Here is a 27,788-nt window from a genome sequence, read left to right on the forward strand (position 1 = left end):
GAATTTCAGTTTTGAATACGACTCGAGGATAGTGACAAAGTAAAACTGTTAAAAAAGAAGTGCTGACTTTTTCGGCACACTGGCGTAAATATCCGCGCCAATTTTTAAAAATAAATACACTTAATTGTACTGGAAAAATCTCTAAATCACAAAGAAACACTCTCGGATGTAATAAGAAAGATTTTGCTTTTAATTAAATTTCCTATGAAAAAGCGAAATATAAAAAAAACATACTGTTTATCTTTATCTTTGTAAAATGATATTAAAGTATCTTACATAATTTGAAAAAAACGAGAAATTTCAAGAAAAGATCCTAAAGAAATATATTTTACATAATTAGAGTGTAAACAAAGTGCATATTTCCTTTAAAATTAACTAAACTGATATTGGATTAGATAATAATAGTAAAAAAAAAAAGAATTAGAAAAAAAAACATTTCGCACCGTTTTTGTTATTTTCAGCGTGCGGCCCGCGAGAAAAAAATTGGTCAAATCCGGCCCGTCAAGCTAAATGAGTTTGACACCCCTGGTGTAAAGAGTTTTAAAACCAAACGTGATGGAGGTGGATCACGTGGGTGACTGACGTCACATCGGCCTCAGTCAGATTATTTGGAAACATGATTAATGTCCTGTCACACAACCTGAGGCCGTTTCCGTTTTACATTGGAAAGGTGGGGTAGCGTAGTGAGCTGTGATCTAACTTTCACAGGAAAGGTGTGTGCTGATGACGAGACAGAATCCTGTTTCTCTTTATATTTTATGTTTATATTAATGTCATGCAGTAAAATGCAATCTTTCTATGTATGCATGAATTTTTAAACTAGTTCAGAACTGAAGGAAAGGTGAAGCAAAGCTCTTCTCCCTACAAAAATCACCTTTTGTAGGGATACAGATGGATGGATGGATGGATAACTTTATTCATCCCTAAGGGGAAATTTTGTTGTCATACCAGTCCTGTATAAATATAATAGAATAAAAAAACGGAGGTAGAAAAGAAAGGACACTTGGACACATTTATTATTTATGTAAATAATCCACCGTCTGTCACTGATCCATCTCACCAACGATGGAACATGAGTATTGGATATGTGAAGGGGAAGTTTATGTTGGTCTTATATGTGCAGATATGAACATTTGCTGCGCCTAAAGAAAACTAACACGTACCACTTGAGCTCGGTTTGAACAGTTTTTGAAGAGTTAGTTAGTTAGTTAGTATTTATTTCGGTCAATCACAAACATAAAAATCAACAAACAAGATAACACAGGTTTTTTCCCTGGTCAACATTGTGATTATTTTGACCGAAAAGGTCTGGGCTTGAAGCATAAAGCTGATCTTGCCCACCTTTTAACAGAATAGAATATACAAAAAGAACAAATGAAGTATCATTAGGGTACACAAAATAAAAATAATAATAATAATAATAATAATAATAATAATAATGGTAATAATAATAAAAATAATAATAATAGCAATAATGATGATAATAATAATGATAGCTCTGAAAACCGAAAGTGAAAAGATGCTAAGGAAACCGACAAAACCAATTTAAGTTGTCATTTTATCTCATGCATGTGTACATTCTTCTCTGTTTGCTTATTGTGCTCCTATATTTATTATTATTTAATTATTATTATTTAATTTATTATTATTATAATTAATTAATTAATTATTAATATATTTATTATTGTCCATTACCTTTGCTTTGAATAATATCTTGTATGCTTTTATTGAGTTTGCTAGTTTAAGGTCGTTGTGTAATGAGTTCCAGAGAATGTCTTCGTCTTTTGTTGCCATGAAGAGGAGATAGAAAAAAAACAAAAGCCAATGATGTCAACAGTGCGAGAGTGACAGGTGTGGGAAGGTGGAGCATGCTTGAAATACCTGCAGCACCTGCAGCTCCTGCAGCAGATCAGGCCCAACATGCAGCAGAGCAAACACGGCAGTGCTGGTGAGTGATCTGCTAATGTCTAACTCAAGTTTTCTTTCCTCCTTTAGGATTTTTGCTGTTTTTAGTCATTTAATTGGCACACCTTGTGCTTCATGGTTCTGGTAAGCCGTTCCACACTAGGTGGATCATTTCAAGCGGATGCTTCAGCATAAGTTGAGTTGTTAAAAGGATGATCTGAATGTTATAAACTTTCCCCGCAAGGTATGTTGTACTGAAGACCTTCTGACTCCTGCGTTCATGTGGCGAGCTTGGAGTTTTTTACACAACGGGACAATACTGGAGAGAAGGAATGTGACACAGAGGCTGCATAGTTTTTAAACCCGTTCAGTGATCTAGTTCAGCGTTTTTATCACCCAGCAGCAGCCTGAGGTTGTCTGAAACTGTTTTTCATCTCCTCCTGAGTGATGGAGGGTATTTACAGTCAGGAAGATCAGTACAGAGCAGGCAATAATAATAATAATAATAATAATAATGAAAACGACTAGATTTGCTGGGATTATCAGTGGATCTGTGTACTTTGTAGAACAATCTCTACCCAACGGCAGCAAGATAAAAGCATCTTTCATCTCAGTTGTAACTTAAGGCACAGACAGCAAGTGATCCTGAACTTTGAAATGCACGGATTACTTTTATGACGTATAAATCAATTGAGTCCGTGAATACCCTGTTACCATGGTAACTTACTCTCTGAATGCAGCCTGGTCCAACAGCAGGTTCAGGAGGCTGAAACGGATTACATTTTTTTCACGTGTGTGTGAAGTAATTCTGACTTCAGGTAATTTTCTGGTTCCAGTTTAGTCTTCAGACTGGGAATTGAAGTCCAGCTCTTCCTCCATCTCTTCATGTTATTTTCCCCTAGAAACCAACAAGCTACTAACGCCCTTCCAAATGTTCATATTTCCAATAACATTTTGGAAAGAGTTACAGTAACCAAATCTCTAGGTGTTATGATTGATGAAAATCTCACTTGGAAAAATCATATTGCACTCATCTCGAACAAGATTGCAAAAAATATTGGAGTAATCGGACGTATAAGCATCTATTACCAAGAAAAATATGTATTAATTTATATTATACTATGATTTATCATTATATTTCATACTGCAATGTCATTTGGGCAAGTTCCTTCAAGAGCAACCTCAACTGTATCTTTATCCTGCAAAAACGTTTTATCAAAATGATTACATTCTCCAATAGACTTTCTAGATCCACCCCATTGTTCCAATGCCTAAGTATTCTCCCTATTTCTGCTGTAAATGTTTTTCAGATTTGTCTTTTTGTCTATCAATCCATTCCCAAGCTACTTCCAACCTGTTTTCATTCTTTATTTCAATTCAATTCCCAAATTCATCACTTTAATACCAGGTCTGCAAACAATCTCCATCCCACCTTTTTCAGGTTTACTTTTTCCCAATTTTCAGTTAGGTTCAGAGGTTCCTCTTTATTGGAACACCTTACCACTCAATATTAGAGAATGCTCGAGCACAAATAATTTCAAAAACAAATCACAACTTTTTTGCTAACCCAGCTTAGCAAAGTTTAACAAATAATTTCCAGAACTTCTCTGCACATCCTCATCAGATTCCTGTTTTTCTATTAATTTAGCTTATTCTCCTTAGTTGTCCTTTGTTTTACATATTTCTGTAGATATTGTTTGTTTCACTATAGGAGGAACCACTCGACAAGCCCTTATGGCTTTTTTTGGTTCCTCCTGCACATTTTTTTCTGTTACATTGTATTTCTTTTTTTTGTTGCTGTTTCCTTTTTTTCGACATTGTTTGTCTAAATCTTTGGAGGTTGTATACTTTTTTATGTGCAAATAAACTAAACTAAAATAAAACTAGAACCCCCCCCTTCAGATTATCTGCAGCCTCTGAATCAGTTTTTTCTCTTCATCCAGGCGCCGCTCGGGGCTGCTGTCGACTGAGACTCGTGGACTTTGAGGGACATGAAAACCACGTGTCCCACGAGACCCAGGGGCTCAGCGACGGGCGGCTGGTGGTCCGACGAGGGAAGCCGTTCAAGCTCACCCTGCTGTTCCACGGCCGGACCTGGAGTCTGTACAGCCAGAGGCTGGAGCTGCAGGTTTATCTAGGTATCTGCTCTTCCATGGCCGGACCTGGAGTCTCTACAGCCAGAGGCTGGAGCTGCAGGTTTATCTAGGTATCACTTACAACCGAGGCTGCTCGCACCGGTTTGTTAAACTAAAGCCTCAGGCTGCTGCCGTTATGCATCCTCTTCTCCAAGCTGTAGACTTACAGGACATATTTATCTTCCTCCGGCTCTTCTTCCGGCTCTTCCTCCATCTCTTCCTCCATCTCTTCCTCCATCTCTTCCTCCATCTCTTCCTCCATCTTTTCCTCCATCTCTTCCTCCAGCTCTGCGTGAGCGTAGCGAGTGTGCATGAAATTTTTGGGTTTTTCGGGTCGGATCGGGTGTCTAAATGCGCAATTTTAACTCTCCAATTAGCAAAATACTGGATACTTTCCCCTGCCTCATCATCATCTCTTGCCTCGACGCGGGGCCCCGCGGCTGCTTGAGACCCGGTCGGATCGGTGATTTTTGTAACAAATTTATCAAACAAGCCTTTCAGAGAGGCATTAAACTCTTCCATTTTCTTTAGTTTTTTTCTTTTTTCATCCCCTGATGGAAATTTCCTGATTCTGTCTCGTTCTCTCGACATTGTGTGACAGTTTGTTCCAACTCCACCGTTTGGATCAGAGCAGCTTGTGTCTGCGCTTGGTCTGATCAGTTGTATTGAACAACAGACACGCGCATCATTGCACATATATTTATTGATATGCACAGACTAGTACACATTTAGGTCTGTAATGGAACGTGACTGTTGATATTTATAAGGGAAAGAAGGAAAAAAAAAAATTGGAAAAAAATAAATAAAAAAAACGGCCCATAGCGCGAGGCCCCGTGCGGTCGCACGGTTCGCACACCCCTTGCAGCGTTTATTTTTCTCCTGCCTGGCCCTAATACTCTTCCGTACTTTGCAGATGTATAATAATATGCAAAAGATTATTTTCATTCGCTTTCCTTTGCATTCCATACAGTGTCCTTTTAAAAAAATGAGCTTGTAATATTGATTTAACGATAGAGCCTGGTCACACAATCAATGTTCTAACAAAAGCAGTGAAACTCCTGAGTTATTGGACTTAAGGAGTGTTTGGTTAAAGGGTAACGATTGTGATTTCCAACCCTCCCTTTTAAAGCAAAGACTCACTTCAGCGTGTTTTCTCTCCACAGGGAATCTGTCGCAGCGTTTCCCAGTTCAGTTCTCCGGGGACCAGTTGAACCCCCACAGCTGGCGGGCCACGACCCCCCCTGGAAACCAGCACCCGGAGGGCGTCACGGTCCACGTGTGCTCCCCGGCTCTGTCCCCGGTGGGTCAGTACCGCCTCTCCCTCCACGTAGAGACCCCGCGGCTCAGACGGACCTACCGGCTGGGAACGTTCGTGCTGCTCTGCAACCCCTGGCTGCCAGGTGGGTCCCTGCACAACGGCACATGTTGGCGTCTCCAAGTCCTCTATCGGCCGCTTTCAACTAGTGCAGAATGCAGCTGTTCGTCTTTTAACTAGGGGTGTAACCAGTACTGGAGTTGAGGGGGGGTGAGCGGGGATGGCATCCCCCCTGAAATAAAAACGGTCCAAATCATCCCCCCTGTAAAACTGCCATCCCCCCTTTCCATCCCTTATGTCATTTCATCAATGAATGTGGTTTTACTGCTATTTCAACATTCAGAGTCATTAAAGAATAAAGAAGAATTAAAGAAAATGGGACCAAATATGGAACCTTGAGGTGTCCCGCAACTAAGAGGGTACATCGTTCAGGAATACTGCCCTAAATAGACAAGAAAAACTGCTTTCTGACATTTAAGACAAGGATTACATAAGAAAATGTCATAAACTTGGACTGACAGTATATTTATTCTTCTACACTTGAATAGTAAAAAAATCCTATGTCACAGCTGTCAGTCCCAGTATGTAGGATGTAGTGACATTTTGTGGCAAAATGGCAAATTGCAACCAGTTGAACAACCGTCTTTCCTCACTTTAGTCAAGAGATGTGATCACTGCAAAAACTCCAAATCTTACCAGGAATATTTGTCTTATTTTTAGTTAAAATGTCTCATTTTTAGTCAAATCAATGTCATTACACTTAAAACAAGAGTCATTACCAAAAAAATAACTTATTTGACAATTTTCACCTGTTTCAAGTAAATTTTCACTTGAAATAAGTAGAAAAATCTGCCAGTGGGACAAGATTTATCTTCTTATTACAAGCAAAAAAAATCTTGTCCCACTGGCAGATTTTTCTACTTATTTCAAGTGAAAATCTACTTGAAACAGGTGAAAATTGTTGTTTTTTCCAGTGATGAGTCTTGTTTTAAGTGTAATGAGATTTTTTTTACTAAAATGAGACATTTTAACTAGAAATAAGACAAATATTCTTGTTAAGATTGTGAGTTTTTGCAGTGATCCATGTTACTTATCCTGTGAAGGACAGAGTCATATTGATAAGTTCAGAAAAGTGTTTTTTATTGTTGTGTTTTGATGTATTTGATGTAAGCCCAGTGGATATTTAAAGCTTACAGAAGGCTGCATTTAACTGCTGCTATGTCATTCCTGCAGTATTTCTGCAGGTGTTTTGGTCACTGCTATTATTTGTAATATATTATATTATTTATAATCAGCACAAATTATCTGTCCCCACATGATAAAATCCACCATCCCCCCCGATTTTTTTTTTACAACTCGAGTACTGGGTGTAAAGATACATTAATCTCATGATACGGTACGATACACGATATTGAGGTCATGATAACGATACGATATTATAGCAGTATTTTTTAACAACCTTGAATGAGGAACATATGACTGGAAAAATGGTCTTTTATTTGAAAGACACATAATACAAAACAATACTGTGCGTTTGCCCTATTGTTACAGTTTGTAATGCTTTATAACTGTTTAAGTTTTAAAGAGAAAGCCAGGCCAACCATTTTCCACAAACTGAACTAAAAGTAAATGTCAGGTTTGCATTATGCATCTTCAGTTTCATACAAGTACAAATATTTAGCCACAAACTGAATAGTTTCTCTTACTCACTAGTTCTCTCTCACAACTAAAATTAAATAAATAAATAAAAGTAAATAAATAAACTATGAAAAGTCCCAAACTCGTATCGTGACGTTTTTGTATTGCGAAATTTCGTGGCACGATATATTGTTAGACCCCTACTTTTAACTAGAGCTGGGGTGACCGAGCCTTTTCAATCGTCCCCCCCAGGCTCGGGAACAAGCTCCCCTGCAACTTACGCACTGTCTGACCTGGGCCTTTTTAAATCATAGCTTAAAACAGGGGTCGGCAACCTAAAATGTTGAAAGAGCCATATTGGACCAAAAACACAAAAAACAAATATGTCTGGAGCCGCAAAAAATTAAAAGTCTTGTATCAGCCTTAGAATGAAGGCGAAAGTCGAAATGTTGAGAAAAAAGTTGAAATGTCGAGGAAAGGAAAAAGGAAGAAAAAAAGAGAAAAAAAGGAAAAAAAGAATAAAAAAAGAAAAAAAAGAGGAAAAAAAAAGGTCAAACATTTTTTAAAAAGCTCCAGGAGCCACTAGGGCGGCTCTAGAGCCGCGGGTTGCCGACCCCTGGCTTAAAACCTATTTATTTAGAATGACTTTTAATGCCCAGTAGTGTGGTGACACTTTTTACTCTTTATCTTTTATTCTATTTATTTATTTTCCGTGTCTTATGATTGTATGTATGTTGTATTTCTGTATGTCTTATTCTGTAAAGCATTTTGTCTCACTTAGAGGTGGCTTTAAAGGGCTACAGGACTGTCTCAGAAAATTTGAATATTGTGATAAAGTTCTTTATTTTCTGTAATGCAATTAAAAAAGCAAAAATGTCATACATTCTGGATTATGGTTTACAGTTTAAGATTAAGATTCCCAGAATATTCAAATTTTTTGAGATAGGATATTTGAGTTTTCTTAAGCTGTAAACCATGATCAGCAATATTAAAATAAGAAAAGGCTTGCAATATTTCAGTTGATTTGTAATGAATCCAGAATGTATGACATTTTTGTTTTTGTAATTGCATTACAGAAAATCACAATATTCAAATTTTCTGAGACAGTCCTGTATATAAATAAAGTACATTTACACATGCTGTCTTTCTTCAAGATGTAACGTTGCTCCCTTGCTGTTGCGTTTCAGATGATCCGGTGTACATGCCGCTGGACGTTCACTTACAGGAATACGTCAGGAATGACTACGGCATGCTTTTCACTGGCTCTCATACCAACGTTGCCAAGCGGCCCTGGTCATTTGGTCAGGTGGGTAACACACAAGGCGTGCGACTGATTCATGTACTTGTACTTACCGGTAGATGAGAACATGTGCAGCAGGGGAGCTTGTTCCCGAGCCCGGGGGGGACGATTGAAAAGGCTCGGCCCCCCCAGCGCTTGAACTTTGATATAATAATATTGTTTTGTATTTTGTGTCTTTCAAATAAAAGACCAGTCATATGTTCCTCATTCAAGGTTGTTAAAAAAATATTGCTATAATATCGTATCGTACCGTATCGTGAGATTAGTGTATCGTTACACCCAGTACTCGAGTTGTAAAAATAAATCAGGGGGGATGGTGGATTTTATCATATGGGGACAGATAATTTGTGCTGATTACAAATAATATAATATATTACAAATAATAGCAGTGACCAAAACACCTGCAGAAATACTGCAGGAATGACATAGCAGCAGTTAAATGCAGCCTTCTGTAAGCTTTAAATATCCACTGGGCTTACATCAAATACATCAAAACACAACAATAAAAAACACTTTTCTGAACTTATCAATATGAATCTGTCCTTCACAGGATAAGTAAAATGAATCACTGCAAAAACTCAAAATCTTAAAAAGAATATTTTTCTTATTTCTAGTTAAAATGTCTCATTTTAGTAAAAAAAAATCTCATTACACTTAAAACAAGACTCATCACTGGAAAAAACAACAATTTTCACCTGTTTCAAGTAGATTTTCACTTAAAATAAGTAGAAAAATCTGCCAGTGGAACAAGATTTTTTTGCTTGTAATAAGAAGATAAATCTAGTCCCACTGGCAGATTTTTCTACTTATTTCAAGTGAAAATTTACCTGAAACAGATGAAAATTGTCAAATAACTTATTTTTCTGCTGTTATTTTTCTGGTGATGACTCTAAATGTTGAAATAGCAGTAAAACCACATTCATTGATGAAATGACATAAGGGATGGAAAGGGGGGATGGCAGTTTTACAGGAGGGATGATTTTGACCGTTACTATTTCAGGGGGGGATGCCATCCCCCCTCATCCCCCTCATCTCCAGTCCTGCCTCTGTGTGTGCAGTATGAGCCCGGGGTCCTGGAAGCGTGCCTGAAGCTTCTGGACGTCAGCCCCGAGCACCTGAGCGACGCCGACAAGGACTACACCTCCCGAGGAGACCCGGTCTACCTGAGCAGGGTGGCCTGCGCCATGGTAACTGACGTTAGTTCTCCTGCAGCTCGGTCATGGGGGAGAGGTGAGTAACAGGTCTGTCCCTGTCCCAGGTGAACTGTAACGATGACCGGGGGGTCCTGGAGGGGAGATGGGAGGGCGGCTACCAGGCCGGCGTGAAGCCGACAGACTGGAGCGGGAGCGCCGACATCCTTCGCCGCTGGGCCTCGTCCGGCTGCAGCCCCGTCCGCTACGGACAGTGCTGGGTGTTCGCCTCCGTCCTCTGCACAGGTCGGTACCGGAACTGCTAGACCAGGGGTCGGCAACCCAAAATGTTGAAAGAGCCGTATTGGACCAAAAACACAAAAAACAAATATGTCTGGAGCCGCAAAAAATGAAAAGTGTTGTATAAGCCTTAGAATGAAGACAACACATGCTGCATGTTTCTATATTAGTTATAACTGGGGGAAGATTTTTTTTTTCATTATGCACTTCGAGAAAAAAGTCGAAATTTCGAGAAAAAAGTCGACATGTCGAGAAAAAAGTCGAAATGTCGAGAAAAAAGTTGAAATGTCGAGATTAAAAAGGAAAGGAAAACGGAAGAAAAAAAGAGAAAAAAAAGGAAAAAAATGTCGAGATTAATGTTGAAGTACAATCTCGAGAAAAAAGTCGAAATTTCGAGAAAAAAGTCGACATGTCGCTTTTAGTTTGCTGAAAAATGGATGGAAATCCACCTCATGGAGGCAAAGAGACAGATTTAAACCCTAACCTTCGAGATGCATCTGCATAAAAATCATGAACCATGTTTGTAACATTTTATTTAGATAAAAAAAAATATTTGTGCAATCATGTTAGATAGCAGTAAATTAAAGATGAGGTGGCTTTTTTTTTTTTGCTTAATTCCATCAAATGTTGATTGTAATAGTTTTCCTCCTGCAGTGATGCGGGTCCTGGGGATTCCCTCCAGGGTGGTCACAGTTTTCAACGCAGCCCACGACACCGACGGCAACACGGCGGTTGAGGAATTCTACACAAGTACCGGGAAGAAGCTCAACCTGTCAAAGGACAGCATTTGGTCGGTGCAACTCGCTCTTACTACTGATTACTCATCTTGCTTTGGGTCCATTTGCTGTCTGGATGATGGTGATTTAAACATTTTTCTAAGGAACTTTAAAAACAAACGAGTATGTTTTGTGTGTGTTAAAAGCAACACAGTGGTTTATGTGAACTAATTGTTCTGCATTTGTGTGAGCTGGAGTTGGTATTCATCCACTTGTCTCCTCGGGGTTCCTGCAGGAACTTCCATGTGTGGGTGGAGTGCTGGATGAGGAGACTGGACCTCAGTCCAGAGTTTGATGGATGGCAGGTTGTGGATCCGACTCCCCAGGAGACGAGTGCAGGTGAACGTCGTTGCTGAGGGGTTAGGATTTCTAACATCAGCTTAAATACATCCTCAAATCAGAAAACGTTGCGTCAATACGATTTACACTGCAAAAACTCAAAATCTTAACAAGAATATTTGTCTTATTTCTAGTTAAAATTTCTCATTTTTAGTCAAAAAAATCCCATTACACTTAAAACAAGACTCATCACTGTAAAAAACAACAATTTTCACCTGTTTCAAGTAGATTTTCAGTTAAAATAAGTAGAAAAATCTGCCAGTGGAACAAGATTTTATTTTGCTTGTAATGAGAAGATAAATCTTGTCCCACTGGCAGATTTTTCTACTTATTTCAAGTGAACATTTACTTGAAACAGGTGAAAATTGTCAAATAACAAGTTATTTTTCTGGTAATGACTCTTGTTTTAAGTGTAATGAAATTTTCTGACTAGAAATGAGACATTTTAACTAGAAATAAGACAAATATTCCTGGTAAGATTGTGAGTTTTTGCAGTGTAGAAATAAAAAAGAGACCAATAATAATGATGATGGTAAACATTATCAACATTATCAACATCATGGAAACAAAAAAGTCAAGTTTTTTTAATTGAGTAAAACTGTATTGAATTTGTTGTATAATAATATAGCATCCATTTATTTAAAGCATATGGAGGATCAAAACTGACATAATTAAAAATAAAAACAGAAATATATTTAGTTTTTCCTTTCCTTATACATGCATTCCTTGTTTGTACATTCCCTTGTCTCCTTTTAACTTTACCTTATGCATTTCTGCCTCATTATGCAAATGAGGAGGGCGGGTCTTCTTGGTCCAGCTCCTCTACTATGGGTCAATAAACGGGAAGGATCTTGCTTCTTCCTGTTTTCTTCCATATTTTTTCTGACGAAAATGCATTATAAGAGTAATAGTAAAAACAAAATGTATATTTCTGTTTTTATTTTAAATTTTTTTTCAGTTTTGATCTTCTATAAAAGCAAGGGTCTGCCCCTGTATTATTGTAATTTGAAAGAACATTAAAACAAATATTTGTGCGGTTGAGTGTGAATTAACGATGAAAATCTTTTGATCAGTCGCGATTTTAAAAATGTAATCGTTTGAAAGCCCTACTTGGAAGTATAGTTTACCCAGCGCTGAAGTGATGACAGCTTGCAGTGTGGCATCTTATCGTCCCAACATTTTTGGGTCCAATACAGAATGTGTGACCAGTATTAGGGCCAGGCAAGAGAAAAAAAATTTGAGAGTGGAAGATTTTTTTTATTGTGCATGTTGAGAAAAAAGTCGAAATGTCGAGATTGTTGAAACACAAAAAAAGTCGAAGTTTCGTGAATAAAGTCGAATTTTCGTCTTTTTTCTCAACATTTCGACTTTTTTTTCGACATTTAGACTTTTTTCTCAACATTTCGACTTTATTCACGAAATTTCGACTTTTTTCTCGAAATTATACTTCAACAATATTCTCGACATTTCGACTTTTTTCTCGACATTTAGACTTTTTTCTAAAAATTTTGACTTTTTTCTCAACATTTCGACTTTATTCACAAAATTTTGACTTTTTTCTCAACATTTCGACTTTTTCTCAACATTTCGACTTTTTTCTCGAAATTGTACTTCAACATTAATCTCGACATTTCGACTTTTTCTTAAAGTGCATAATGAAAAAAAAATCTTCCTCTAAAATATTATTTTTCTCCTGCCTGGCCCTAATACTTTTCCGTACCAGAGAGCCCCCTTCTTAGGTATAAAATTAAATAAAAACATTGTTGTAAGTTGAAAATGATCACTAAATTGTGAAAACATCGTCCTCCCAGGGAGATTCCGGTCCGGCCCGTGTCCGGTCGCTGCCATCCAGCAACGTTGCCTTTTGGCTTCGTTTGACACGGCGTTCCTCTACGCCTCCGTGGACGCCGACGTGGTGCGGGTGATTGTGCGTCACGGACGGGAGGTGGGGAGGACGGTGGACACCGACTCGGTGGGGAGGCTCATCTGCACCAAGAGTGTCTCCTCAGACCGGCCAGAGAACCTGACACAGTTCTACAAGGGCGGGAAAAGTAAGTCCATCCACTTTTATATATTTATTTGTAGTTTGTCACACTTAAATGTTTCAGATCATCAAACAAAATTTTAATATTAGACAAAGATAACACAAGTAAACACAAAATGCAGTTTTTAAATGAAGGTTTTTATTATTAAGGGGAAAGAAGAATCCAAACCTACATGGCCCTGTGTGAAAAAGTGATTTCCCCCTAAACCTAATAACTGGTTGTTCCTCGGTTAGCAGCAACAACTGCAATCAAGCGTTTACGATAACTGACAATGAGTGTTTTACAGCTGTGGAGGGGTTTTGGCCCACTCATCTTTGCAGTATTGTTGTAATTCAGCCACATTGGAAGGTTTTCGAGCATGAACCGCCTTTTTAATTAATAATTCAGCCTCTGAGCCATGTCTTTATCTTCCCATTCTCCAACCTCATTATCTATGCAGGATTCTGAGTGGGCGGGGCTATGATAATGAGGCTCTGTGCTGATTGGCTGCCTGAATGATACAATACACTGCTACGAAAAAATGGCGGAAGCTCCGGCCGGCGGAGTTAATTGTAGGCGTGGTTTCACTCATCGGAGAAAAAGAGAGGAGACAGTGATGGGTGCAGTGTGTTCAGCATGGTGATTGTGTGATCTGAAACATTTAAGTGCGACAAACATGCAAAAAAAATAAGAAATCAGGAACTTTTCCACACAATTGTATGTGAAATATGAAGCTTGATTCGGTCCAGTACGGATCTTTAAAAAATGTTTTTGTTACTTTTCAAGGGCTGCAACAGGCAAACCCCGTCGGAACGATGTCCCGGGCCACGATGAAAATGAAGACTGGACTGTTTGGTAAATGATCCACCAGAAGAGGGTTCTTGTTTCATGAGCATATATTTATGATGACCGTGTTATTTTACATTCTTTCTTTTCCCTCAGTAAAAAAAACGTTTTCGAGCAACTTTTCTGATTCCGCTGGGCCATCCTGTTGGAGTCTTACAGAAGATGCAGCAGGTAAGACTTCGTGTTTAATTTCCTCATTCTGGGATATATTTGAGATGACTCTTTTTTCTTTCCTTTCACTTTTTTAATCTTAATTTAACTGTGGGCATGTTTTGATGCTCAAAACCGTTGTTGAGGGCTGGAATGTTGAGATACTGGTAAATCCGCCAGATAACACCTGAGAAAACCCCCAAAATGGATCATCTGTTGGAGCATCTTCATGATCCATCTTGGTTTCATAGAAAACCTTTGATATGAAGATTGTTTTTGATTGCTTTTTAACATCTTACTGGATGATTAACTCTGGTTAATCCCAAAATTGGCACCTGTCTGGAACATAAAAAACCTGGAAGCCGGCTGGGACACGCCGACCTTGGTTCAGCTTCTGGGAATTAACTTGATTTTTGCTTCGTTGGCTTAACTTATGCCAATTTAAAATGCTAACTAATGTTCAGCCTGATCAAATCTGTCCAGAAGCCCTCATTTCAAATGTTACTGTCGAAGCTGTAATGAGGAAGGAAAAGCATTGGACCCTCGCAACGGTCAGTGTTTAGTAGGCAGGTCCTGGTTTCAGATCCAGCAGCTGAAACGAGGAGACATGAATAGAGCTTCATCAGACTGATTTGTTAAATATTGCCCTCATATCATCCAGGTCAGCCCAAAACTGGCTTTTTTTGTATAATTAACAGCAAAACAAGCTGTGCTATCTTTAATGTGGGTATGGCTGTACTGTGTTAGTCCTTTATTCAGTGCAGAGAACTCAGGTCAAGACGGTGTTAAGGGCTAAGTAGCTGAAGTGGTAACATTAAGTCATCATAAGACCAGACCTCCTAGTTATGGATACACATGTGGCTTTGTGTGTGTGTGTATATGTATATATTTAGGTTTTTCATGCCTCCATGCCTTTGACTGCTTCTTTAAGGGATTAAACCCTGATTCTGGCAGACAGTGATGGGTGCAGTGTGTGCAGCATGGTGATTGTGTGGTGGGTCATTACAAAAGTCCAGACATGCACCATAAGACAGATACCTATAAACAAAGAGAAAGACAGGGACAGAAGCATTTTTTCGTCAGCAGCACACAGCAGACATCCACGTAGGCAGTGTTGTGCAAGTTCATACTTCTGATGAACTAGTTCAAAGTTCAGTTCACATAGTTTAAAAATGAACAGTTCACGTTCATAGTTCACTATTTTCATTTTGAACTAGTTCAAATTCAGTTCATTTCAATATTTTTAGGTGAGAAGTACGAATGAAATGCCCCCCCCCCCCCATCCTAAAAGTGTTCACCGTATACCAGTGGTCTTCAGCCCTGGTCCTCAGGACCCCCTGTCCTGCATGTTTTAGATATTTCCCCTCAGAACCCTGATATAAATGACTGTCATTAACAGACTTGTGCAGACCTGGATGACAAGCTGATGACGGCCATTAATTAGAATCAGGTGTGATGATGCAAGGAAACATGTAAAACATGCAGGACAGGGTTGAAGACCCTGCTGAATACAATCATGTATTGTCCTAGTGGCGTTTCAACTTTATTCAGAGGCTGTAAATCTCCAACATTGTAGTGCATTATCAATTTGTCTACCTGTCACTGGGAAATCAGACCTCTTGGTCTTTCTGGGAACTTTTTTGATTGTTAAGGACTTGCAGATATTTTCTCACACTGGGCGGATGCTTTAACTCCACATGACGTTTCAAATGTGAAGTTGACGAGGCAGACGTTCAGACTTGTTTTCTCAGCGCAGGTGGACATAATCTGCACAGAAAGGTTAGTTTCCTACCGTCGGACTCTTTGGGAGACGATGTGTAAAATTCCCGCAGATAATGATAAACGGATCATCATCTGACGGCTCGCTGACGCTGCGTCTGCAACGTCTCTCTTCACCCGTCAAGGCTGATTTATGGTTCCGCGTTAAATCGACGGCGAAGACTACGGCGTAAGGCACGCGGCGACGCGAACCATACGGTCCACACGCCGCGTACGTAGGTGTAACGCGGAACCATAAATCAGCCTACATTCCGGGCTCGTCGAGCATTTTAAATGTGCGCGCCGCCCGCTGGTGAAATAAGAAGGATTATTCCGTAATAATTAGACCTAAACAGTGAAGCTCACATAATCTGAACAGATCAAATTCCAGTTCATGATCTGCAGAATGAACAAGTTCACGTTCAAGTTCTTTATGTGTAAATATGTTGCGTTCAGTTCAACGTTCTCACAGAAATGAACGTGTTCATGCACAACACTGCACGTAGGCAGGTGGAAGCAGCAACGGGATGACTGGGGATGGGGGGGGGGACCGGGACCGCAGGCCAGCACGCAGCTCCCGAGACTCCGGCCTGCAAACATACACAAAAAAGAGAAAAGGGGGGCCAGCACGAGAAACTACAGGAGTGATGGACAAAAACGATAGCTATGAGACATTTTTAATAAATAAAAATGGAAATGGAGAAGAGAGGAAGGGAAAGGGAGAGGAGAAGAAGGGTGAGAGGCACCGTCCAGTGGATCATGTCGGTGCCCCCTGCAGCATAGGCCTATAGCAGCATATCTACCACCAAGCTATATTTGAAACTAACTATTATAGTCTTGTTCTATAGCTGCAACTATGACTACTGACTCTAACACACTAGAGTTTACACTACCTAGAGATTTACCAACACCAGCTAGAGGTTTACTAAACACTAACTATAGGCTTTACTAAACAGAAAGGTTTTAAGTTTAGTTTTAAAGGTGGAGGTGGTGTCAGCCTCCTTAACCCAGATTGGAAGTTGGTTCCATAGTAACGGTGCCTGATAGCAGAACGCCCGCCCTCCAAATCTACATTTAGATACTCTAGGAACTACTAGTAAACCTGCACCCTGGGAGTGGAGAGCTCTGCCAGGAACATAAGGCACTATCAGGTCTTGTAAATACTGCGGAGCTGAGCCGTTTTGGGCTTTATATGCAAGTAATAACATTTTAAATTGGATTCTGAATTTTAAAGGTAGCCAATGGAGCGACGCTAACATTCTATGGCAGGTATTGCTCGGTTCGGTCAGTATTGCACATGGAAAAAATCAGTTTGAGTATTTAGCAGTATTGAGTGTAGTTATGGCTCTGGCATAGAAACTGTTATACATTATTATACATTATTATATTATATATCTTGGCTGATGTGGACATACATAACATAGGAGCAGAGGATATTTCAGTTGCTAGTATGCTTGTCTGTTTGTACAGTCATGCAAGTTCAAAGCTATTAAAGCACTTTAAACTTTAAATCAAAGAACTTTGTTTTTTCATATAAATATTATAAAATATATTTATTTATTTATAAAATAAATACATTTCTATGCAGTTTAGAAGTTTTGGGGATGTCCCCTTTTTTTGGCGCCTGCGCTGCTGAAATCGGGGCGTCCCTTAATTCTATTTCTGAAAGGTGGCCACCCTAGTTATACCCGTCTGTGCTTTGCAGAAGCAACGTTTCCTCTTCAAACTGAAAAGCCAGTGTTTGAATACTTTTCCCTGAATTGATGTGCCCGTCGTCTCCAGGAGAAATGGCGCCCAGTTTGGACGTGTCCCTCCGCGTGGATGGTGGGGGGCCGTTACTGGGTCAGAGCATCCGCTTGTGTGTGACCATCACAAACCGGTCCAGCAGTCCCCGAGCTCTGATCGCGTATGTCGACGCGCAGATGAAGGAGTACAACAGCAACCCACAGGAGAGCTTCTGGAAAACACACCAGGCGGCGCACGTACAGCCACACGAAGGTGAGTTAACACAGAGGTAGGTCACATGCCAGAAAAATCTAATTATTTATTTATTTTTTATTTTTTTATTTATTTGCAGGGGTTGTGGAGTGGTCCTCCTATAATGAAACAAACAATATCTACAGAGATATGTAAAACATAGGACAACTAAGGAGAATAAGCTAGATTACTAGAAAAACAGGAATCTGATGAGGATGTGCAGAGAAGTTCTGGAAATTATTTGTTAAACTTTGCTAAGCTGGGTTAGCAAAAAGTTGTGATTTGTTTTTTGAAATTATTTGTGCTCGAGCGTTCTCTAATATGGAGTGGTAAGGTGTTCCAATAAAGAGGACGTCTGAAACTAACTGGAAATTGAGAAAAAGTAGTCCTGAAAAAGGTGGGATGGAGATTGTTTGCAGACCTAGTATTAAAGTGATGAATTTGGGAATTGAATTGAAATAAAGAATGAAAACAGGTTGGAAGTAGCTTGTGGATGGATTGATAGACAAAAAGACAAATCTGAAAAACATTTACAGCAGAAATAGGGAGAATACCAAGGGATTGGAACAATGGGGTGGATCTAGTACCGTATTTTCGCGACCATATGGCGCACTGTGTGGAAAGGCGCACCCTCAGTTTTGTGTGTCATTTTTGGTTTTAAAACACACATGGCGCACCGACCCAAAAGGCGCCGTCTACGGAGACGGAGCTGCACACACGCACGCTGCAGAACACACACGCGCTAAAAATACAGCGGAAGCAAAACTTAGTTTGATATTTTATTTCACTTTTCACATCAATCAAACCCTTCAAAGGTTCATATTCTGTTTCTGCATTAAATAATTTAAAAAAAACACCGGGTTGCTGCACATAAACCTGTCTCAGCCACTGATCATCTCCTCATCCATCCAGCCCTTTTCATTTCACTCTGGCTGGAAAAGTCTCTTTAGGGAACGCTTTTCTTTTAAAAATCCCGACCGCGGCGGTCCCGGGTCCCGCTCCCCGTCTGCTCCCTCGCGCTGGACCGTGTCCCGGTCCCGGTCCGCCCCCCCCCCCCCCGCGCTGGTCCCGCGGCGGTCCCGGGACCCGCTCACACACACGCGCTGTCGGGGAGCCGGTACCGGGTTGTATGCAACAGGAGCTCCGTTAATTCAGCTGCCAGTCCGAATTTCCAGACCTGTCTCAGCTTCTTGATCATCATCCTTTCATCCAGCCCCCTCTTTTCATTCACCCTTATAATGACTCCGGCTGGAAACGTCTTATGCAAAGTTTTTATTTTAAAAATCCCCATACAGTTTCTGTCCATCAGCTGCGCCAGGCAAGCGCCACATAAACCAGTAAGTGTGTGTCGCGCTGCGAAAAACACCCGCGCATGTCGGGATCCGGTACCGGGTTTATAACCGACAGATTTGGCTGCAAATTTCGGAGGGTGAAGCTGATCTGACCTGAGACAGACCCCAGAAATCTCTGCTCGTAAAACGGCCGGGAACCAGGTCATTGGACCCGCTTTGGGAACCAGGAAGTCGGCTGCAGCAGCGCGCATCACCGCGCTGCTCCAGCCGCGGCTTTAACCGGGGAAAGTGACCGCTTCCGACCGGCCGGGAACGGAGGAGCCCACATGGACTTGTAGTAGGGACTCCCGGGGTAAGAGCACCGGCACTTCAGCCGGATCTGCCCCGGGATGCGGCGATCGGACCCGCAAACCCACGGCAGGTGCATCCTCGGTTCTGACATGCAAAACACACGCGCTGCAGAACACGCACACACAAGTGTGCTTATTTAAATAGAGCGGAGCAAAACTTAGTTTGGTTGTATTTTACACATCAAGCAAATCCTTAAAAGTTTTCATCATCTGTTTCCGCATTAAACAGCTCAGTGGAGTCTCATTCACGTCGCAACTCACGGGGGCTTCACCCGCCCCCTTCTCTTTTTACAGTTCTCATGGTGGCCGGCCTTACATTACCGTAATTCAGGTAATAGACACGGCGCACCGTTTCATAAGGCGCCCGGCACATTTAAAAAAAAAAAAAAAAAAAAAAAGTTGCGCCTTATGGTCGCGAAAATACGGTAAGTCTATTGGAGAATGTAATCATTTTGATAAAAAGTTTTTGCAGGATAAAGATACAGTTGAGGTTGCTCATGAAGATACATGCCCAAATTACATTGCAGTATGAAATATAAGGATAAATCATAGTATAATATAAATTAATACAGATTTTTCTTGGTAATAGATGCCGTATACGTCTGATTACTCCAATATTTTTTGCAATCTTGTTAGAGATGAGTGCAATATGATTTTTCCAAGTGAGATTAATTATTTAAGTACCATTCAGTTTTCAGTTGTCCACCGCTGTTGGCTTGTTTATTAACATTGAAATCCAGTGGATTATCACTGTTTTTGCATCATTTGTTGTTTTTCTTGACATTCTTTTGCTTTTTTCCCCTGCAGTGTTGACCCTCCGCCCGGCCATCCTTTACTCCGAGTACGAGTGGGTTCTGTCAGCTGAGGATATCGTGAATGTGGCCGTGGTGGTAAAGGACATGCAGACGTCGGAGAGAGCCCTGGCTGCTCAAGAGATCAGCGTAAACGCACCGGAGATCTCTATACAGGTACGGCAGCACGCAGGATTATTAATCAACCAGGAAGCAATGCTGTTCCTACTGTTGTTCCCGCCCTGATTTCATCTGTGGTTGTCACTTTAATGTGACAAAATTAGATTGTATGAAGAGAAAAGCCTTTAACAACATCAACCTCCACTTTCTGGATATTTGCTTAACAAGTATTCGTGGCCTAAATCGAGTTATCCTTTACTGAATAAGTTTCATCATCCAGCGAGTCGGCTGAGTCAGCCTCGCCTCGCCGGCACATTTAAGTTTTCTGTTTGAATAACGATGCACAAAGTCCTGAAAGGTTTGAAAGGAAGAATGGGTTTCATCATGACTCATACACTGGTTTCTAAACATGTGATGGCACATCCTCATCATACTGGTTCCTACTGGTTTAATGTGACATCGGGGGAGCTGGTTTAGCTACCGTGGTGACTAATTAGAATCTTTTATTTATTCCCATCCCTTCATCCCCTTAAGGCAACAGTGATCCCACTTCAGCACACTGGAAAATTATTTAAAGAGGCTTAAATTAGTTGGGTTATACGCTTGGATTCATAAATATTTGGACATTAACCGTCTTTTTGTTTCTTTTGTTTAATTGATTTGACTTTAATCACCACCGCAGGGGATTTGAAATAAACCAATCAAATTGCAGACGTTCACGTTTAACCCTTGTACTGTCGTTGGGTCAAAATGACCTAATTATCCTGTTCTTCTTTCCTCTCCTTCCTTCCTTCCTTCCTTCCTTCCTTCCTTCCTTCCTTCCTTCCTTCCTTCCTTATTTTCTCCCTTCCTTCTTTCCTTGTTTTCTTCCTTCCTTCCTTCCTTCCTTCCTCCTGCTCTCTCCTTCTTTCCTTCCTTCCTCTTTTCTCCCTTCCATCCTTCTTTCCTTGTTTTCTTCTTTCCTTCTCCCTTCCTTCCTTCTTTCCTCCTGCTCTCTCCTTCCTCCTTCCCTTCCTTCCTTCCTCTTTCCTTCCTTCCTTCATTCCTATCTTCGTTCCTTCGTTCCTTCGTTCCTTCCTTCCTTCCTTCCTTCCTTCCTTCCTTCCTTCCTTCCTTCCTTCCTTCCTTCCTTCCTTCCTTCCTTCCTTCCTTCCTTCCTTTTTCCCTTCCTTCCTTCCTTCCTTCCTTCCTTCCTTCCTTCCTTCCTTCCTTCCTTCCTTCCTTCCTTCCTTCTTTTTTCCCTTCCTTCCTTCCTTCTTTCCTCCCTTCTTTCCTTCCTTCCTTCTTTTCTCCCTTCCTTCCTTCCTATACTTTTCTCCCTTCCTTCCTTCTTTTTTCCCTTCCTTCCTTCTTTCCTTCCTTCTTTTCTCCATTCCTTCCTCCTTTTCTCCCTTTGTTCCTTCTTTCCTCCCTTCCTTCCTTCCTTCCTTCTTTCCTTCCTTCCCTCTTTTCTCCCTTCCTTCCTTCTTTCTTTTCTTCCTTCCCTCTTTTCTCCATTCTTCCTCCTTTTCTCCCTTCCTTCCTTCTTTCCTCCCTTCCTTCCTTCCTTCTTTCCTCCCGTCCTTTCTTTCTTTATTTCTTTCTTTCCTTCCTTCCTTCCTTCCTTCCTTCCTTCCTTCCTTCCTTCCTTCCTTCCTTCCTTCCTTCCTTCCTTCCTTCCTTCCTTCCTTCCTTCCTTCCTTCCTTCCTTCCTTCCTTCCTTCCTTCCTTCCTTCCTTCCTTCCTTCCTTCCTTCTTTCCTCCCTTCCTTCCTTCATTCATTCCTCCCTTCCTTCCTTCCTTCCCTTCTTCCCTTCCTTCCTTCCTTGACCAGAAGACAGCACAAGGGTTAAGAGGTTTCATGAGAATGTCTTTTACCATTTATGAATTACAGCCGTTTTACACAAAGAACCTCAAAAGTATTTGATCAGGTGAGAGAAAAGACCTGGTCCAGTTCCCTTGTTTCTTCAAGACAAGTGAAGCAGATAAAAATAAAAAGCTCCCGCGTTGAGATCGGGTACCGAGCTGCATTAGAACTACCAATATGAAGTCCAAGAGATGCCGATACAAGTAATGAAGGAGAACGCTTTGACGATATTAACGGGGTTCAAGAATACAGGTGGGCGTGTATCACCATCAACATCTGAGTAATAGAAACTTTCAGGAATCTGAAGAGAGTTTACGACGATGTACAAACAACTGGAAACATTCAGTAACAGGGATGAATATGACCCATAAATAATGACCCAAAACAAACTGGTTTGTTTTTGTTTTAAAACAAAGAATCAGAGTATTCTTTAGTGGGGAAGTGAGTCACCTGATCTCAATGCAGATGAGCTTGATCTTCAGTTTCTGGAGGCACAAAGGCGGCCCATAAACCAGCAGCAAGTTCTGGCATCTTCAGGGGGTCGCTTAGACTTCAGTCAATGTAAACGACTTAAATACAAATAGTAAAACTGTGGTTATGTTTACAATTCTTTACAGGGTATCATGCAGCATTTGGATTTATAACTGTTGGATGGCCTTAGTGTGTATTTTATGTGGACCTACTGTGCTGCTCTCTTGGCCAGGACCCCGTTGCAAAAGATAATTTGAATCTGAATGGGATTATTTCTGCTTAAAGGAGCTTGAGGCTGTTTTTTTTTTTTGCAAAATGTGCTGCAATTCGGTCCCGAATTTCCCGCGCTGGGCTGCGGATGTGACGTCACATGACGCTGCATGTGCGTTCTCCCCGTTCTCCCCGTTCTCCCGTGCCGGCTTCACTGTTGGCTGCAGTACCCCCAACGGCCGTCGTGGTGAAGGGTGGCGCTAGAGAGTCTCATTTCTTAAAAGCAGCCGCAAGCTCCTTTAAATAAAGGTTAAATTTTAAAAAAGTCAAAAAGAAAAAATGCTACTGAAAATCGAGGTACTTTGCTTGGAATGTCTCTAATTCCTAAATTGTAAATGCCATATTTTTTGTAAAACCCTAAAGTCATCATAAGTCACTGTCCAAATACTTCTGGAACTGGCTGTATATTGTATTTTATACCCGGCACGACGGTGACAGAGTTCAGTAATAACACGCTCATTCTCACCACTTCATTCATATCAAGTCATCTGATGAAACACAGACGTCAAACACAGAATCATCTGAATGTGTCTGCTTTTTTTTTTTAAAGCAATTTAAGGGGCATTTTGGACTCGGAAGTGGAAGTGGAACCAACACACTTCCTTGTGGAACCCCATGCTATTATGAGAGGTTCAAACACAGAAGATTTGTTTTCTTCTTCATTCAAACATTTAAAGTCTTGCGATTATGGCCTTGAATCCTCCTGTAATAGAGGATAAACACACATAAACATAACCGTCCAATGTCACTTCCAAACATCCCTTTTGATGACCTCGTTCTAAAGTGTAAGACCCAGTCCCAATCCCCCCCCTACCCCTACTTTTCAGCCCTACCCCTAAATTTTGCGCGTTCCCGTGAGGGTATTGGTGTCCCAATTCCTCTTTTCACCTAGGGGGAGTGCACATATCGAGGGCGAGTGGTTATGAATCTGGCCCTTCAGAGCGAGGGATTTCAGCTGACCGAGGGCTAGAAAAATTTTCCAGAATGCTTTTCGTCATCATTTGCAGACTGAATAAAAAAAAAACAACATGGCGGACATTTCTTATTTTTTAGTGAATAAAATCAATATTTTGAGTTCGTTTCTGCATAAAAATGCGTTTTGATTACATTTCTAGCGAGAAATATATATTTTACTTTCATAATATTCACTCAGTGAATGTACATAATCACTCGTTTCCCCGTTGTTGCGAAGTCTTTTTCAAACCTCGCCAGAATAAAGGCTGATTTATGGTTCCGCGTTACACCAACGCAGAGCCTACGGCGTATGTTACGCGGCAACGCACGCCGTACTCAGTACCCTACACCGTAGGCTCTGCGTCGATTTAACGCAGAACCATAAATCAGTTCCCGAGCCGCCTGGCAGGCAGTTTTCATTCCGAAATTTTCGGAGCAAATTTCTTAAAAGGGGTAGCTACAACTGTTAGATTTCATCTATTAAACCAACATTTATTTTCCTAAATGATTTATTTCAGCCAGCGGTAATTCTCCACAGAGCTGCAGGTTTCTCCCCCGGGACGACGGAGCAGGTTGACCCGGCCGTGAGCTGCTGCTGCGCCCCGGGCCAGCGGCTTCTCCGAAAACATCGAATCAAATTTCTTAACAGGCGTTATTTGGATAAACTGAGCCCAGGTTGGGGATCTTAACGGTTACTTTTACGCCTGAAAAAATATTAAAACTTAATTAAGTGGCATATTAACAGCGCTACAGCGGAAATTAAAACAGCTTTTAGCTCTGGGCTTCCTGATATGGTGTGACGTTTGTGCAAACGTAACTACGCAGTCGCTTACGTACCCGAACGTAAACCACGCATTGACGTAGCAAGCAAAATTTAGCTGGGTGGTGCTGAAAAGTAGGGGAAGTGGGAGTATTGGGACGGGGCCCAGGGAAGATTACAAGTGCCCTAAAATCTGTGGCCTCTTTTTTTAGGGGTAGTGGTAGAAAGTAGGGGGTGTATTGGGATTGGCCCTAAATCCGTGCTGTGGAGCTTCTGTGCTCACATGACTTCACCGTCACACGTTAAGGTTTTCCTGTGACTGTGCTCTGCAGGTGGACGGTGGGAGCAGCATCCACATGAACAAAGGCCACACGGCCCACGTGGCGTTCACAAACCCGTTCATCTCGCCTCTGTCGGGAGCCGTGCTGAGCGTGGAGGGATCCGGCCTGCTGCAAGGACAGGAAGTCGTCAGGTAGGTCTTATCGTGCAGACCTGACACTCTGGAGAGATATTTCTGGTTGCTGCCACCGCCGAGCCCGACATCACATTCCATCGGTGCTGCTTTGACGTCCGTCTGACCTGCTGTGAAGACAGAGTTCACGGTTTCGGTTTGTGAGGAATGCGTTTCTGAGGAATGAGGTCTGGGAATGCTGTCAGGCGTGTTTTTGTGACAGCAGGAATACAGTGTTACCACATCCGAATTATGTCGCCCGGCTTTGTTAGCAGATCATTGCACAATTGTCCTCGAGATAAGGATTTATATTTTAAAGCTTTTGAGTGAGGATTAGCTCTGCCTTTTTTCGTATCCACGTTTTGAATCCATCCTCCAAATTAATTCTTAATTAACACTCTAGGGCTTGTTTTTTTTTTTTTTGTACTGCAGTCTTTCAATCTTACTTTTTCAATATATCCTTTTTTCTGAACTGCAGGAAAACTGCTCAGTGTGGTCGAACTAGTTATTATTACCAATTTTTCCCCCTGTGGACTGAGCTGCACAAATAACTTCAGATTCAGTAGTGCACCTTAACCCTGGTGCTGCTCGGGTCAAAATGACCTAATTCTCCTTCCTTCTTCCCTCCTTCCTTCCTTCCTTCCTTCCTTCCTTCCTTCCTTCCTTCCTTCCTTCCTACCTTCCTCTGCTCTCTCCTTCCTTCCTTCCTTCTCTCCCTTTTTTTCTTCTTTCCTTCTCCCTTCCTTCCTTCCTTCCTTCCTTCCTTCCTTCCTTCCTTCTTTCCTTCCTTCCTTCCTTCCTTCCTTCCTTCCTTCCTTCCTTCCTTCCTCCTGCTCTCTCCTTCCTTCCTTCCTTCCTTCCTTCCTTCTTCCCTTGTTTTCTTCTTTCCTTCTCCTCTTCCTTCCTTCCTTCCTCTTCCTTCCTTCTTCCTACCTTCCTTCCTTCCTTCCTTCCTTCCTTCCTTCTTCCTTCCTTCCTTCCTTCCTTCCTTCCTTCCTTCCTTCCTTCCTTCCTTCCTTCCTTCCTTCCTTCTTTCCTCCTGCCTCTCTCCTTCCTTCCTTATTTTCTCCCTTCCTTCCTTCTTCCCTTGTTTTCTTCTTTCCTTCTCCCTTCCTTCCTTCCTTCCTTCCTTCCTTCCTTCCTTCCTTCCTTCCTTCTTCTTTCCCTTCCTTCCTTCTTTCCTCCTGCTCTCTCCTTCCTTCTTCCCTTCCTTCCTTCCTTCCTTCCTTCCCTTCCTTCCTTCCTTCCTTATTTTCTCCCTTCCTTCTTTCCTTGTTTTCTTCCTTCCTTCCTTCCTTCCTTCCTCCTGCTCTCTCCTTCTTTCCTTCCTTCCTCTTTTCTCCCTTCCATCCTTCTTTCCTTGTTTTCTTCTTTCCTTCTCCCTTCCTTCCTTCTTTCCTCCTGCTCTCTCCTTCCTCCTTCCCTTCCTTCCTTCCTCTTTCCTTCCTTCCTTCATTCCTATCTTCGTTCCTTCGTTCCTTCGTTCTTCCTTCCTTCCTTCCTTCCTTCCTCTTTCCTTCCTTCCTTCATTCCTATCTTCGTTCCTTCGTTCCTTCGTTCCTTCCTTCCTTCCTTCCTCTTTCCTTCCTTCCTTCATTCCTATCTTCGTTCCTTCCTTCCTTCCTTCCTTCCTTCTTTTCTTCTTTTCAGTCTTCCTTCTTCCTTCCTTCCTTCCTTCCTTCCTTCCTTCCTTCCTTCCTTCCTTCCTTCCTTCCTTCCTTCCTTCCTTCCTTCCTTCCTTCCTTCCTTCCTTCCTTCCTTCCTTCTTCCTTCCTTCCTTCCTTCTTTCCTCCCTTCTTCCCTTCCTCCTTCCTTGACCCAAAGACAGCACACGGGTTAAAGAAGTGTTTCTAAAGAGAGAAACCTCCATCCGAACCAGGGTCCCCCAAAACGGCCGAACCTTTTGTGTGAAGGAAATGATTTGGCCTTTGCTCTTTTCCCACCCGGACCCAAAAGCATCTCTGGGCCTGGAAAGGGATTTATTGAGTAATTGTTTGTATGAATTAACTCTCATCACCAACACGCGTGTAATGTACTCTGATGACTTGGTGCGGCAGAGCGGTAAACCCCGGTTCATCCCGCCACCGTTCATCCTGGCAGCAGAACGGGCAGCTGTCGTCGTCTGCTGGAGTCAAACATTGGCTCTGTGGAAATGATTCTCTCTGTCGCTCAGGCTGGCGTTCTTGGAGCCGGGCAGGAAGATGGAGAAGACGGTGTCCATCCTGGCCACTACACCCGGTACCAAGCTGCTGGTGGCCACGCTGACGCACGGCAACGGCTCCAAGGTGGTTTCCAGGAGTTTCCACAAAGTCTCTGTCACGGCCGCGTGACAGTGAGAAGCTCGTTATCCCCCGAGCTTCAACAAGGAACTTTCACCTGTCGAACAGTCAAAGCAAAGCAGTACACTGTGCAGGGGTCGGCAACCAGCGGCTCTAGAGCCGCATGCAGCTCTTTAGCGCCGCCCTAGTGGCTCCTGGAGCTTTTTCAAAAATGACCTTTTTTTTTCCTTTTTTTCTTATTTTTTTCTTTTTTTTCTTCTTTTTTTCTTTTTTCTTCTTTTTTTCCTTTTTTTTCCTTTTTTTTCTCTTTTTTCTTCCTTTTTCCTTTCTTTTTTAATCTCGACATTTTGACTTTTTTCTCGAAATTTTGACTTTTTTCTCGAAATTTTGACTTTTTTCTCGAAATATTGACTTTTTTCTCGACATTTCGACTCTTTTCTCGACATTTCGACTGTTTTCTCGACTTTTTTCTTGCCATTTCGACTTTTTTCTCGAAATTTTGACTTTTTTCTCGTCATTTCGACTGTTTTCTCGACTTTTTTCTCGACATTTCGACTTTTTTCTCGAGATTGTACTTCAACATTGATCTCGAAAATTTTGACTTTTTTCTC

The 27,788-nt window shown here is 41.4% G+C and overlaps 1 protein-coding gene across 1 annotated transcript; it reads left to right on the top strand.

Annotated features, from left to right (window-relative positions):
- Positions 1-1,920: 1,920 nt before the first annotated feature.
- LOC133456426 (protein-glutamine gamma-glutamyltransferase 5-like) lies at positions 1,921-27,228 on the top strand. Its single transcript, XM_061734901.1, has 15 exons — positions 1,921-1,948; positions 3,849-4,043; positions 5,204-5,440; positions 8,181-8,299; positions 9,352-9,480; positions 9,552-9,729; positions 10,378-10,513; positions 10,735-10,838; positions 12,650-12,889; positions 13,649-13,717; positions 13,805-13,879; positions 17,399-17,614; positions 20,043-20,203; positions 24,780-24,919; positions 27,072-27,228. The coding sequence occupies exons 1-15, from the start codon at positions 1,921-1,923 to the stop codon at positions 27,226-27,228; spliced, it is 2,184 nt and encodes a 727-aa protein (XP_061590885.1).
- The last annotated feature ends 560 nt before the right edge of the window (positions 27,229-27,788 follow it).

This window comes from Cololabis saira, chromosome 12, assembly GCF_033807715.1.
Source record: "Cololabis saira isolate AMF1-May2022 chromosome 12, fColSai1.1, whole genome shotgun sequence".
NCBI lineage: Eukaryota > Metazoa > Chordata > Actinopteri > Beloniformes > Belonidae > Cololabis > Cololabis saira.

What these genes read in the sequence shown, in the direction of transcription:
- LOC133456426 (XM_061734901.1), top strand. Translation starts at nt 1,921, where the DNA reads ATGCAGCAGAGCAAACACGGCAGTGCTG. An exon ending in GAGCAAACACGGCAGTGCTG is followed by an intron (nt 1,949 to 3,848) that starts GTGAGTGATCTG and finishes CTCTTCATCCAG; the next exon opens with GCGCCGCTCGGGGCTGCTGT. An exon ending in GTTCTACAAGGGCGGGAAAA is followed by an intron (nt 12,890 to 13,648) that starts GTAAGTCCATCC and finishes TTACTTTTCAAG; the next exon opens with GGCTGCAACAGGCAAACCCC.